General features: G+C 38.0%; 1 protein-coding gene across 12 annotated transcripts in view; it reads left to right on the plus strand.

Annotated features, from left to right (window-relative positions):
• The window catches only part of thsd7ba (thrombospondin, type I, domain containing 7Ba), a 305630-nt gene that overhangs the window by 262320 nt on the left and 27160 nt on the right, over positions 1 to 16150 (plus strand). For all 12 annotated transcript variants that reach the window (XR_013798191.1, XR_013798192.1, XR_013798193.1 and 9 more), the window contains 2 exons: positions 13408 to 13541; positions 13668 to 13821. Coding sequence is in view for 8 of the 12 variants with exons in the window: in XM_079617501.1 (XP_079473627.1) it covers positions 13408 to 13541; positions 13668 to 13821 (288 nt within the window). In the remaining 4 variants the exon portion in view is untranslated. The remainder of the gene's footprint in view (positions 1 to 13407; positions 13542 to 13667; positions 13822 to 16150) is intronic.

The raw sequence follows: 16150 nt of genomic DNA on the forward strand, positions 1-16150 counted from the left end.
AGTCACGAATTAGAAGTCTAAAACGACAATTTTTAAATAGAAATGTCAGAGGAGCTTGGGTTTGTTGCCCAGCCCTGTTTGAACCGCGAGAGGCGTCAAAGCTTACGCTACTCCTACATCATCCGTTACTCTTTTGCCGTAAGTCGACTAGTGTAGGCCGTCTGCCGGAAGCTAGTTATTTTAGTCTATAAAGTTTTCAATTTAAAGTTGCAGATTTGTGCTATATATGTGGATATGTACTGTATGTGTCTGTGTGTGTGTGTATAGTTCAGTCATGTGTGTGTGTATGTATAGTTCAGTCATCTGCAATCACATTAGTTCAGAAATCACATCATTACCACATGGCACAAGCTGATAGCCTCTGCTGATCCTGCAACCAATGATATTCCTTGAACATTTAAATAGTCTTGATCATTGTTTTCTGTAAGCTAGTCCTGCAACACTCTGAGACACTCTACCTCCCCCAGCTCCACCTGCCTAGATCTGCTACGGGATTTATGTATGTCTATTTATGCAGTAGAACATATCTTACATGCTCACATCAGCATGTCTGTGTATCTATTAGCAGTAGCAAGACTTGCTAAGCAGCAGCAGGTCTAGCCTGCCAAGACCAAATACATTAACATTGCCATATTCAATAATATGCTTAAACTATTCTGAGAGTTGTCATGATTTAAATGGGCTTTCATATCTCAAAGAATTAAGTGTAAGTCTTTCATAAATGTCAGGTTTATTTCAACATATGATTCTGTTTCTATCAAAATACAAGTAGTATAGTGGTTTAATATTCACTTGGTTGTCTCTTGAATTTGTTATAGATTATCAGACGTGATGTGGTCTTGGAAGCCTGTTTGAACCCCTTAAAGGGAATCTTTAAATTCAAATGCTCTGTTAGGTCAGGCAGCTGTTAGACAGCTTTCTTTGGTTTTAGACAGCCATTTCTTTATTTTTTTCTTTTCATTTTTTTTCCTGATGCATGAACAAGATTCGAGAGCATTTCTGTAACATACTTCATTACAATGCAGTGGCAGTATGAACCTCTGTTAACTCGCTTGTACTCATTTGTGTGAAATAGTCCATGTTTCTGAATTGCTAGTGACATGTAATTTTCTGTCTGATTTTTTCTTTTCTTTTCTGGCTATCACTATCACTTTGGCTATTTATGTGTAGGATCCTCATTACTAAGTATGGCAAATGGTGATATTTCTATCAGATGCAACAGATGCAGCCGTCCTCAGGGCTGGTGCTGTCTCCACTGCAGTTTGAAGTCTGTTTTACCCGCAGCGGAGGGCTCGATGCTAGATTCGCTGTGTAAAGAACATTCTTCTTGCCCACCTCCAGAGCTGGGTACCATATGGTAGTCATCATGTGCGCTGAGGCAGACTGTTCTACTGATGAGATGAGGCTGTGTTCACCAGCCTTGCATAATTTAACAACCTCTGTAAATCTGTGCTTAGAAACCAATCTCCCTATAAAGCATTTCTGCCTCTCCCATAGCTTCTAAATGAAACACGTCTTCAGCTCAAAAGTAGACTTTTAGAAACCATGTTGTCGTGCTTTTGTATGCTGTGACTGCTCTGTTTTACAAGATTATATGCACTGCACAGCATATGGAAATACGATAAAAGTCTTGTTAAACCCTCACAAAGACATTGTACTTCTCTGCACACTGATTTTTATCAAATTACAGCGTGTAATAACTATAATTAGATTTGTTTACAATTCTACCTATTGTCTGCGCCATGGTGCAATGCTTTGTGTCTAAATTGAACACATTGAGCTGGTGCTCATGCAAATAATCATCTTTGTGTTTTGTTCTCCTTTTTTTCTAACTAACAATACATATAAATATTAGTAACATTGGAACTTATATTGAAATTAAGTAAGTTTCAGTAATTTTTTCAAAGAGACTGACCATATAAAATAACTCTGAGTTCTTCCTTTTCATTTGAAATATTATAGAACTGATAATGATACCTATTGAAATGTATGTTATATTAAATAAATATGTTTATGCTGAAATATGTCATTATATTTAAAAAACTTAGCTTTCATTTATTGAGTCATGAACACTATACCATAAATTTGTGAAAGCCGAACATTATATTTGAATTAGATTCATGTGTTGTCATTTTAACTTTCTGTATCTTAGAATGATTTCTGCAGGATCACGTGACAATATTTTTTTTTAATTGTATGATATTTCACAAAATTCTAGTTTTTACTGTATCAAATACGTTAAATGTCTTTGAGCGAAAGAGACTTTCAAAAGCATTGTACATCTTACCAATCACAAAAATGTGAAGGTTACTATAAAAATGTTTGTTATATTATTTATTTTATATTATTATATTGAATAAATTATAATATAGCAGCATGTATTGTATTATTTCTTTATAAAGTTACCTGAAAATAATTTAATAATTCGTTACATTTATATAGCGCTTTTTCTGAGACCTCAAAGCGCTTTACATGGAAGGGGGGAATCTCCTCAAACACCACCAATGTGCAGCATCCACTTGGATGATGCGACGGCAACCATATTGCGCCAGAACGCCCACCACACACCAGCTTACTGGTGGAGAGGAGAGGAGAGGAGTCAATCAGTATATGGGGATGATTAGGAGGCCATGATGGACAGAGGCCACTGGGTATATTTTGGCCAGGATGCCGGGGTTACACCCCTACTCTTTTTCGAAGGACATCCTGGGATTTTTAATGACCACAGAGAGTCAAGACCTCGGTTTAACGTCTCATCCGAAGGACGGTGCTCTTTGACAGTATAGTGTCCCTGTCACTACACTGGGGTGTTAGGACCCACACAGACCACAGGGTGAGCGCCCCCTGCTGGCCTCACTAACACCTCTACCAGTAACCTGGATTTCCCAGGTCCAGGTACTGACCAGGCTCAGCCCTGCTTAGCTTCAGTGGGCAACCGGTCTTGGGCTACAGGGTGATATGGCTGCTGGCTGGGCAATCTCTTGATGCAGTTTATTTCAAAATTCAAACTTGATGCAGTTTATTTCAAAATTCAAACTATTCAAAATAGTTCATTAACTGGGTTTAGAGAAATAAGTATAATCAGAACAAAAGTGTATTCTACATATCAGGGAATAAATAAGCATAATTTGTCAAAATTAATGATATAATTATGTTGTACTAAATAACTTTTATGAACTTTTTCAGAATGTTGTACTGACATTTCTCTCTGACTGACTGAGTTGAGTGTTGAATTTTCAGTAAATTCCTCTTCTTGTCTTCCAAATCATATTCAGCATCTTGTTTGTTGTGGCCAATTCAGTTCCAAAACATAATCATAAACCATTCTTAAATTCTTAATTTTGCCCAACCCTGATAGAAATAGTCTCATAAAAAGGGTTGTGTGTAGCACTTCTATGACAAAGCAGTTGTCTGTTGTAGTATTACAGCGACTCTTCAATCTGATATCTGTTATAGTGAGTCTTCTGGAGTCTGCTCGCCCTTGGTGTGATTGTATAAATATGTCAGATTGGGGGTTCATATAAAGGAAGGCTCTTGAGATTGACCGGTTAAAAGTGTGTGACATTTTCTTTTGTTAACTGGAAACAAGAGCAGAAATAAGCAGACAAAAGCTGCGCTCCCCCACACTGCCGCCTCCATAATTGGTGCAGAGTTCGGCCACTTACAGATGATGATATGTGTCACGGTTTTCGAGTGCATTTCGGGCAAAATATGTTGCTGCTTGCCGGTTATGGCCATAACTGCAGTGCTCTGCCCCCATGCTGAAACAATCACAGCTTCCTTTATCGAATACAACAAAATCAATATGTTTTTCATTTAGGCTTTGCGTGTATATCTGGCATTTCCAACTGTGGGAAAATGTACTGTATTTGTGCTGAGTGGAACGACTAGACGAAAGAGATGTTGTGCTTTGACACTCCTTGTCAGATTGTTGACTTGGAGGTTTGTTTAGCAGAGAGGTCTTTGGAGATTGATGTTTTGATATGGGCAAAAGCTGCTTCACTTCATTAATGAGTGGCCCACAGCGTTTCTCAACATCTCTCTCTCACACATTCTCTCAAATGTGTTTGATGCCAAAGGAGCTGTTATTTATCCTGTGAGCTTGAATTGCTCTTAGATTTATTTGTAATCTGCGCACATTTCAACAAGAGGAGGCGTAAAGGGGTGAAAGATTCCTTGCTCGGAGTGACAATGCGAGCATTAGATTAGCGTCATCGAATCTTTATTTATTTCCACACAACCAAGGTAGGTGGAATTTGTTTTTGTGGTTTTCGCACAATGTCACCAAGGAGGTTTATAATACCTGTAGAAAGCTATCCGTTTGCATTCCCATCATCTGTGGCATCGGCTGATTCTGGAGCCACAGGAGAAGGAAGACACGCAAGAACGCGCATTGTAATCCGAACAACTTCAGTAGCCTTCTGAAGCAATTCGATCACTTTGTATGATGTACACAGCTAAACTTAAATGGATATTTACTCTTACATCAAATCAAAATAATAGATCAACATATGTATACAGAGCCTAAAATCAAATATGTTGGCACAGCAATAACTCAAACCTCTCAAGTTCGTGACATTAAGTCATGTGGCCTGGGTGGAACTGTGGTTTCATGTAGTGAATTGAACAAATTGAGAAAATATTGTTTGAGAAAGTATTTATGAACTTTGCATGCATACAGTCAACAGCAGACCTGATTGTAGCTGGAAACATTGAAACGGCAGGCTTAGAAGATGAGCAGATTTTTGTAGACGTGCTTTAGTAAAAATGTGTAAAACCCATGTGATCGGTGTTCACACTCTTGTTCTTCTGCATCACACAGTCGCTCTGATTATGCATATTGTTTGGTCCCCGGCGGTGTGGCGCTCAATTTGCTTTTGGAGTCTTTCCAGCTTTGTGAAAGTCCTCCTGCAGTCCAGATGGCCTGCAGTGTTTAGCTGTGTTACAAAGGTTAGCCATCACTTTATCAACTAATTAGAATAACGAAACGAGAACTGCGTGATGATATAAATAATAAATGCTCACTTGTCATCTGATAGCCACGGAATCCCCTTGTTGGGAAAAAAAGGTCAGAAATCTAACTCTGAGTGTTAATCCAATGAAATCTGTATTATAATGAATAGCTGCTGCTTAATGATTGAATCTGCAGTGAATTAAGAGCTAATATAAAAGTATGAAAGATATTAATCATGACTTAAAATGTGTGTGTGTAGTCTAAATAAATGAATTACTAGTAAAATTGCACGTTTATGAACATTTCCCAGTTTTAAAGAATTTATTGGGCTGAGGATGGAAAATAATTAAGATGGTGGTTGTGAATAATCCATAATGATAATAATACTGAAATGAGTCCTGTCAAGGCAATTTTGCCTGTACTGTATGTGATCGTTCCGTAGAGTTTAAAGGAATAGTTCATCATTTACTCACCCTCATTTACAAAAAGATTACATGACTATGGACCATGTGGAGATTTCTTTAAGTATGTGCCTGTTAGAGCATTTCCTCATTCTATGTAAACATCTTAAGGAGTTTTTTTTTTCCTTGCCATGTCTTGTCACTCACTGGCTGCTTGCTATGGGGTTTTAAAGGCACTATTTTCTGTACGTTTTTGAATATATATTTTTTTAGGATTCTTTTTTTCATAGAAAATTTAACATTATAAATGTCTCAACTGCTTTTTATCAGTTTCATGCATGCTTACTGAATAAAAGTATTGATTCGTTTAAAAAAAATCTTTAGTTGGACTGTAAATTTGACATGACTGGGGGAAAAAAAAGAGAGTAATTTTCAAGAAAGTTTACACTGCTTTTTCCTATATGATAAAAAAAAAAAGATACAGTGATGATCAGACTGTCAAGCTCCAACAAACACCATAAAAGTATAGTCGATATAAGTCAGGCTATATTTCCACTCTTCAGAGGCTGTAATAGCTTTGTGCAAGGAACAGAAGGAAATTAATTGTTCTTGACTGAAAATCTAGCCATCTGCCATCACTCTCAAATCTCTCACACTTCTACAAGAAACACAGAAGACATAAGACATCAGGGTGAGTAAAAGTTAACACATTTAGCTTGTCCCATCCCATTGAATTTTTTCAGATATTTTATTGGCAGCTGTGAGTTCAATTTAAATCTCATAATATTGTTTAAATTAAAGCTTTACTATGAGTACGGTACGTTGTGGCATATGTTTTGGGCCCTTTAGCCCACAGGCACATCCTACGATCTCATCCTTTTATTTTGCCTAGTATCAGCGTTTTAATATCAGAACATCATCTTAAGTGTATTTGAAGCCATCACTGAGGTAGCATTTATCTCCCTGTGTTTCAATGCACCCTGATTGTTTTGTCTGATTCCAGGGGCCAGGAGACAGTAATGTCCCAATCTGTTTGAAGTTTGAGTCAGGCTGTGACACTTAAAGAGATTTATAGAGCTGAGAGATGCCTGCTAGGCTTACAACTTCTGTCTCTGCTGCTGGTGTAAACGCTGCTCTCATGTTATGGCTCTGTGTGTTGGTGTATGTGTGTGTGTGTGCATATATTACATGCACTGTGGATGCCATGCTCAGTGTTTGCATTGTGCTCTTTAAGCACTGCTTTGACCTATGCTTGACAGTTTTTTATGTCTCTTTTACGAGTATTTTGGCATTAGCCAATACATACTGTATGTATGAATGGTATGATATCAGTTTGACTTTGCATGATAAAATATCTTATATAAAAAATTTTTTTTATTATATTTGATATATTATGTATCATATTAAAGGTGCCATGTGTAAAAATTGAGGTAAAAATATCCAAAAAATGAGCTACACGCATCAAAAGAATGAGAAGAAATAAGGGCAATGATGTCATTAAAAAAATGTCAAGTTATAGTGCTGCAGAGATATCAACCTTAATTAGCATTAGCATTACTAGCCACGGCCCGACAGGTGTCGTAATACCAGTTTCGGCCATGGGAGGCGGTATGCGGGCAACATAACCACCAGCCAACCTGCAATACACGACACGAATAACTCGCACGGCTTGTGGGCGTACTTGAACCTCTTATATACTGTCTATGACTTGAACCTGATGTCTATCGTATGGAAAGTACAGCCCACTACTTCATTTCAATTCAGGGAAGAGAGCGAAAGGATGGCTGAAGCCTTTGGCAAGAGAAGCACAAATCAAATCAGATAAGAAAAGGACCGCTCGTCACGGTCCGGGCTCGAAAGCGCGGGGGACGGCGAGCGAACTGCAGCGCATAGCCCTGTTTTACAACGTTCAGCACCCATTCTGACACGCCTGGGATCGCTCCCCATGCTTTCGCACGCATAGCTAGGGGCAGAATGGTCTCGTGTTCTGACCGCCGCACTGCGCGGGTTCGAGAAACTGAAACGGAGGTATCAACACGGCGCGCGCGCCCTCGTTGTCTGAAGAGTGCTGCTCGCTGACGACAGCAGCCGCTGTTTCACATTCAATGACTCGGTCGCTAAGGACGGAGAACAATTTGTGGCGCGAACAGGTCATGTGTAGCCTACTGTATCTTTCAACAGTGTTCATGTTTTTTTTACTATAGTAGAGATGATCGGTTCACGTGCGCTGTCTGATGTTTACTGCATCACTCGACATGGAGAGGTTGGGTAAAGTAATAATTACAAGAGCTTCACGGTTATCAGATACAAGCATTCAACGGCCCTGTAGTATATATATATATAAATATAGGTTATTTGTGTTTGCGCACGTGATATCAGGAAGCAATGTAATAACGTTACCTGTAATACACACATGATGGCAATGCGCAAATCGTGTGTGTGTGTGTGTGTCACAAATCATTATTGTTTCTTCAACTTATTAAAATATCTTACTTTACTGCAACTATCTGTTTCTGCTTCTTTGTCATATTTATAGTGTGTGATTTATAAAATACCATATCCTACATCACATATTTTGATATGTGAGGTATACTGCCCCCATCTGGTATGGAATGTGGAGTATGACTTGATTTTTTTTTGCCAGACAATTACACATGGCACCTTTAAAATATATGTATGAATGTATAATAATTGTTTACAGTTTTTTTCGATTGCTAAACAACAGTGAGCACAACTGGAGCTACATGTGCAAAACTCTAACTACAGTCTGCACAGCAGCAGTTCATGTGGACCAAACTCTAGTTAGTTTTTCATTGCTTGAACACAGTTTTCAAAACTCTACACACTTATCCCATGACTTTAACCACAACCTGCACAACACTGTGGATTTACAGCACTTTGTTCAAATGCTAACACACTGCTGTCAAAACTGTGAACCACACACTCAAAACAGAATAGATTTCAGCCTTGTGCCTTTCAAACACTGCCGATTGCAATTTCAGCTGAAACAGGTGAGATGTACATCCTTACAGTAAATGAAAACATTACAGGAATGTATTTTGTATTGCAATTATAGAATATTTACACAGATATGTATTACAGTAAGTTTGACTGTAAAATATATTTTTATTACGTATATAATATACAACAGGACCCAAAGGCTGGCCCCAAAAGGAGGAAGAGGACAAATATTTTCAGATGCGCAGGAAAATGCTATTGTCGCAGATTTATAGTTTTGTACCTGCCTGCATATTCACCCTTCCTCAACCCAATAGAGGAGTTTTTCTCTGCCTGGAGGTGTAAAGTGTTTGGTCACCACCACCCACATGACCAAATGTCTCTTTTGGAAGCCATGCGTGCCGGATGTGAGGACACGAGTCCAGAGGACTGCCAGGGATGGATAAGGCACTCCAGAAGGTTCTTCCCCAGGTGCATGGCAAGAGAGAACATTAGATGTGATGTTGATGAAAACCTGTGGCCTGATGCTAGAGATAAGCAGGATTAGCCCCTCAATTATTTGTTCGAATTACAGTATGTACTTTTAGTTTCTACCTTTTTTTCCCCATTACTGTAATTCCGTAAATTACTACAGACTATTGAAGCAAACTGCTAATTTTCATTTACCTTAAATAATTGTTATGTTCTAAAACTTTAAATAAATCATGTGAAATAATGTCACTCTTTTCTTTGAAGAAAATATTACTTTGTATGAAGTCACTGAAATTGTTCAAACTGTAAAGATGAAAAGTTAGTATTTTCTGTATTGGTGTTTGATGCTAGTGTATTTACTCTCAGTGTGTTCTGAGTGACAGTGTGTGTTATCTCAGTGAGGGTTGTGCATAGTGTTTGGCTGCACTGAGCCTGTTTTGAGCCATGTGTTAAGAGTTGTGTTGCTTGGAGTGAGTTTTGCAGGTGATGTGAACTGTTTAGCTCAGGTGACTGTTGGTAGTGCAGACTGTAGTTAGAGTTTTGCACATGTAGCTCCAGTTGTGCTCACTGTCGTTTAGCAATCGAAAAAAACTGTAATATTCATTATTGAATATTAAAATCTGTATACTATTAAAACCTTTGAAAATTTTGAACAAAAGATTATATTTCAGCATCCTGAAACTATGGAGCCCGGCCTAAAGGGACGTGGTGGTGGAGGAAATAAATTGGGCTGAGAGACAAGTCTAAGCAAGGGACCGTCTGCAAAGTGCAAAACCCAAAACATTATGAAAAATATTCAATAACTTGACTGTGACACACTGGTACTGTCACCAAACCAGCATGAGAGCAGTGATGTGTGAGAAATACATTTGGTGTGTTACTGTGAAGTGCACAGCAAAAGCACATTTTATCAAACTGAGTGTTGTAGTATGACCAGTAGGAGACCATTGATGTGTAAACTGAATATGGTGACAGTGTGTAACGTAGAAGTTAATGATTTTTTTTTTTTTTTTGCTCTTTGCAGACGGTCCATTCGGACTTGTCTCTCAGCCGCCTGCTCATAAAGATCAATATTATAAAGCTCGTTTTGATGAGAATTTGGTTGTAGCTCGTTGTCTACGTTACTAATAGGTGTCATTTGTGTTTTAACAACGTTTAGCTCACGAGTTATTGATCCGGGAAGTTTGAATCTGTAAATAGTATATCCCCAACTTTACTGACCTACTCAACTACGCATTTCTTTATATTTGAGTCCAATTTCAAACACTATAAACCGCTCCATTGTTAACATGCGGAGGTGTTTGAAACACTGCCAGCGGGATATTAAACATGAAGTGTCTGTCCGAGCTCACAACTGTTTTTGCGAGGGAACGCAAATATGTTCGCAAGGGAATGCCAAAGGTTTCCCGGTACATTTTTACCCATTTAAAACAGTATATCTATTTTCATAATTTAAACTTGTTTTTTTTCTTGTAAATATAATTTTTAGTTTCAGAAATGCCACTTTAGTTTGGATATTTTGCATGTAATGCAATACAATTGATACATTTTAATTATGGCTTATGTGTCCAAACACGGCTTGGGGTCACTGTATTGGTCCATTTCTAGAAACTGCACCTCAAGGGGAAAAACAATAGAAGTTTTAGAAGATTTTTTAAGTTTTGGTCAGCAAAATTTCACTTAATTTTCCCTTCAAACATTATTTCCTAGACTTTGTGGCATCTGCCGTAAAAAAAAATTTATTAAAAAAACTACATAAAACTCTTAGACTTATACATTTCCACAGTTTATATTGTCTTTTGTCTTCTGAAATTTCTTGGGAAGATATTTTTGCAGTTTGTTCAGCAGAACAACCCACAACACATTTAATAACAGTCCAACCAACTGAAGAGATGTACGTCTATCCCTCACACCCTCGCTTTCATTCCCATTAAAAACCGAAGATGGCGCTGCTGTGAATAAGGTCTGTTGATGCAATTTAGAGACTTAATTATATTTTCAATCTGTCAGCTTACCATGGACATTACTGTCTTCATCTTCATCCCTCATATAAACATAATTACACACACACCGAAAGACAAAGCCAGACAAGCTGCATTCAATTTCTTCTGTACTTTATAATCTGTTGAAGGTTAGTCAGTCCAGACAGCTATAAACTACTGCACAGGAGAAGTTAAATCTCAAAACTAATATATATATCATTTCTCTTCTCTCTCCTTTGCTTGTCATGCACTGCTAATACGGACATCTTCAAAGGCTCAGGTCAGTGCCTCATTCTGTGTTTCTCCCTGTGCATCTGTTAACCCCACTGCCCCCGCTATCCTCCGTGGCCCCAGCCGTCCTCCGAATAAGAGGAGCGCTAGTGTATTTTGATCATGGGCTGACTGAGATTTGAATTAGTATGAAGTACATTTTCATGTCGTCTTTGGCCCTTCGACTGACATTTGAGAAGGATCAGGGGACTTCATTATCCTGCCCAGAGTACATACATCCTCCAAGAGGTTACAGAAACTGACCTGTGAGCAGCGTAGCTGGTTTATTTTTCTTAAAATATTACCTCGGCTTGAAGGCTAGGCAGTGAAAGTCGCTGTGAAGGAGGAAAGAATCTTATATTTGTGCTATTTAAAGAACAGATTGGAACGTTTATTTGAATGTGTTTTAACTGAGCGCCTTCTTTGCATTGTAAAAGTCTGAATGTTTCTAGCTTTATAGGAAAAGTGTAAAACTGACTTTCCCTGTTAATTGCTTTTAAATAAAAGCATTTGCTGCTGATGATGAGTGTTGCTCCATTAATGGTTGTTTCTTAACGTGGCAATTTCATTTCTTGATATTGTCATGTTTGTAGAACTCGATATTTGTCTATGTTAATGAAATTAGCCCTTTTTTAATGCTTCAGTAGATTTATTGCCAATTTCATTCATCATCTTTTCACTCACTTCTCACGTCTTGAGCATCGTCTTAACAATCATTTGATTATTGTAATTGGAAATTCAATGACACTCATTAAAAGAGAGGAGAGGAGACGAGGAGAGACAAGAGGAGACTAGAGGAGAGGGCTGACGGGGCTTTTAGCAGCTGCAGGGCCAGATGGGATGTTTTGAGAGGGCGCGTGTGTATCCCCTTCGGGAGGAAGCTATAATTGTACAGTCTCAGTTGTTCACTGTGTTTTCATAAGGCATTTTGTTACAGAGTTTGTTGGTTTTAATGCCAAGTATTTTTTGTTTGGCTTCTGGACTCATTTGTAAATGAAATCATGTCTACTGAAGTTAATAAGCAGGAGAACATGCATCACATCAAAAAGCCTGCTAAGCCTCTCGCCAGTCATCAGCCATCATTACAAACTGAAGAAATGGGAGCGTAATGAGAATAGACACACATCTGACGCAAATGAAAACAGTGCTGTGAGAGACTGCGGACAACATCATGTGGCAGTCATTTGACGGATAACAGAAACAGAGTAAGCAACAAGTGTAATATTTGCCAGGCTTAATTTAGCTGAAAAGAAATCGATTGGATCATGAAAAGTGGGTATTTCGTGAGGCCAAACCTGGATCCAAGTTTATAGTGGATTGGGGAGGACTATTCTCCTCTTTAAACAAACATGATTTTTTTAGCATGGCGGTTAAAGGTCGAGCTACTGTACAGTTCCTCCAGGAATAATACAAATTCAACCAAATGGTGCACTATTTGTGTGCCAAACAGTTTAAATAAAGGTGATGTAAAAAGAAAGAAAAGTTCTGACTTGAGGCAGGTCCATTTGTAATATGTAATATTCCTAAGTGATCCCTCCAAGCATCAATCACTTGTCTAGTGTTTTTCTAACCTGTTCACTTTAAAACTGCATGAGAGAATTTTCAGAGGCTTTTTGTTAAGCGCAGCGGACAAAATGAAGGTTTATGGGTTAGAGGTTCATTGTTTGTATACATAATGCTATGTATAATGAGAATTAATTAATCTCATTAATCTTGTCCTCATACTGCCTGATTTCACCAGTAGATTAAAGTACATTATTTATTTTATTAGATATCCACGTTTAATATTTCAAATGAATGCAATTACTGACAATACTAATTTAAGAAAATTGCAAAAACAATATAACAAAAATAGAGATACCAACTGGTCAGTAATACCAACTATAAACAGTATATACTGTATATATATGATTATTTTTGGTGGATTTTTAATGGAAATAAACACAAAAAAATTAAATTTTTGAGTAAAGCCGTTTCAGTCAGAAGCTAATTCCGTCATTTTGGGCCAAAAAAAAAAAATCCTGGTTTGGCTTATTGGCAAACATTTTTTTCCCAGTTTAGGTGATGTTGGCTGAATAAGAAGTGGATAAAGTTATTACAAGAAGACTATTGAACAGACTGTACCTCCATCCCTCACAGCTTTGTTTTTGTTTGCATCAGATTAAAGATGGCGTCTACTCTGACTAATGTCTACAGGGAATCTCATAAATATAAAAAAGATGACAGGATTCCTTACGTCTCTTTTTGAATATATTCCAGCTTTTCTGGTTGACTTTAACCACCTGGATGTGTGAGAACAATCATGCAAGCTTCAAATTTTAATGAGTTTTGCTGCAATCATTTGATTATGGCCGTCTCTGTGTGTCTGTAGGTGTATGAGGCTGTACCCTGTCAAAGCGAGTGTGGTCAGTACGAGTGGGTAACAGACCCCTGGTCAGTCTGCACCATCAACACAGTGGACGAACTGCCAGCCTGTGGAGAGGGTGTCCAAAGCCGCAAGATCCGGTGAGCAAGGACACATTCTTACAGAGTAAACCCCATCACAGATGCTTCTCTTAGGGGTCACGACCCATTCCAGTCTGCCACCCTTGTCCTCCACATCCTCATTCTGTTGTTCTTTCTGTGTGACAGGTGTGTGAGGCGTGTTAGTGGGGATCCGATTAGCAGTGTGAACGAGACCCTGTGTGACCAGGAAGAAATCCCTCCCCAAGCTCAGATCTGCCTCCTGCCATGCCCTGATGACTGTGTGATGTCCCCGTGGAGTCAATGGAGCACCTGTTCAATAGTAAGACGTCCTTTTTGTCTTGTGCTGTATCCTGAAGGCACAATTTTAAAATTCAGCAACATTGTTAGCTGACCCTGATGCAAAGACCAGCATACAGCAGCCCCAAAATGCATTTGCACACTTTTGGACTGTTAGCCTAAGAGAGCGATAAGCAGATAATTATGTTCATGTTATGGCTGATAACTGATATATATAACAAATAATTGCATATATTTACACTACCGTTCAAAAGTTTGGGGTTGGTAAGACTTCTTAATGTTTTTAAAAGTCTCTTATGCTCACCGAGACCACATTTATTTGATAAAAAATACAGTAAAATCCGTAATATTGTGAAATATTAGGCACTTTTCCACCGTCTGGCCAAACCCTTTCTCATTGCTTAACTGTTCCATTGTGTGCCGATCCGGCCCAGGCGGTATGGATATGGGTTAATTAATTTTCCTCTGTCAGGACTGATAACGGAGCTCTTTGGAATGTAATACAAATACGTCATGCGTTTTCACTTCACGCATTCTGAGGCACGAATTCCGGGCCGAGAGCTGTTTGTATTCGTGCCGTGCCGTACCGTACCAGTTTCCTCAAGTGGAAAATAACCATAACTGTTCCTTGCCATTCTTAGAACCGTTCCTCGACGGTGGAAAATCGGCTTATCTTACGATAAAATAAGTAAGAAAAATTCCTTATTATTATCAATGTTGAAGCCAGTTGTGCTGATTGATATTTTTGTGGAAACTTTGATAAAAAAAAAAAATCAGGATTCTTTTATGAATAGAAAGTAAAAAAATAACTGAATTGCACAAGAGCATTTGTCAACCAATCTGAATCATGTGTTTAACAGTCCTTGAGTATAACTGTTTATAAAATATATCGACCAGTACTGTACATCTCCATTATCAGATCAAACTGGTACCAATATAATGTATGCATCTCTAGTACTAAAGTGTATTTTTATGCATGAAGTCAGTTATCCTTAATTTCACACATGTATCCCAGCAGATTTACACATTAACTATGGTCATGTTCTATATGTATCTATAAACTATCATAGAGATTCATACTGCTCTAAGCTGTTTTTAGAAAGATTGCTGTGTTGACGTTTTGTAGGTGAAAATTATGCACTGGTGTTTATGAGCTCATAAAAATATGCCTCTTGAGAGATAATTTCTGTCTGTGAATTAAAAACTAGAGGTCGACCGATTCATCGGTTTTGCCGATTAATCGGCACCGATTGTTGACTGGTGGAACTATCGTTATCGGCAAAAATATATACCGATAGTTTTTCCTGGTTGCAGCCATTGCTGGAGCGGCTGAGAAGCGCGCGCTGTCATTCATTAGACAGTGTCAGAGCTGAGAAGGGTCTGCTGGCATCATGCAGTACAAGAGCGGCCTCTAGAGGTGTAATAAAAACTATCGCCTCGTGTTGTTTATTTCGACACGTGATTCTGCGTGCTGCACTGAGAGCACATGCTGCGTGGAGAGCGCTGACATCAGATGCGCGTTTAAAGCACCGACAGCTAAAAGGTATATATACAGTACATTTTGTCATATCATTATAAAGTGATTAATTTGTTGACTCAATGCTGCATTAGTAGAGAAAGAACAGCACAACTTTGTTTGCCTTCGAGGCTGAGAGGACGTTAACATTAGTAGGCTAGTACCTCAAGCGGTTAAAACACTGACAAACATAAACGTAAGTCCGACCCGAATGTTTAATGTCACAATTGTTAACCCTTATTTGCATTAGTTCATATCCAGCTGGTCACTTTTATGCATTAAATATGCAGAGAAGTTGCATTTTTAAAGCTAGAGACGTAAGCAAACTGATATGTTCATACAGCCGACAGAAACATAAACGAATCAGAAAAGCATTTGATTTCGGTTATTTTTTTTTTCATCTTCATTTTAATACATATTTTGTTATTTTGATTAGATAATCATCAAGTGTTTATAAAATAGAAGCAAAAGTGCAAAAGTGTGAGACTGACTATACATATGTAATATTTATGTCATTTCAATGCTCTGGCATTGTAGATATTTAAATTTGGCCATCTTTAAGTATGACTGTTTGGCAGTTAAATAGTTACATTTTGAATGTAACTGGTTTTATTTGTTATTTAGAGTATTACTTTTTGTTTCAGTTTGAATGAATGTCTTTTATTGACTTAAATATTTATTCACATTTATATATTTATTTCATTCAGCATGTTTTCATGGTTCAATACAGTTTTTTTTATTTTTATAATAAAGTTCAGCACTGTTTTACTTGGAGTGTTATGTTTGTTTTTATCCAGTATCAATTTTAAAAACTATCGGTTCATTAATCGGTTAT

This window comes from Phoxinus phoxinus, assembly GCF_949152265.1.
Source record: "Phoxinus phoxinus genome assembly, chromosome: 7".
Taxonomy (NCBI): domain Eukaryota; kingdom Metazoa; phylum Chordata; class Actinopteri; order Cypriniformes; family Leuciscidae; genus Phoxinus; species Phoxinus phoxinus.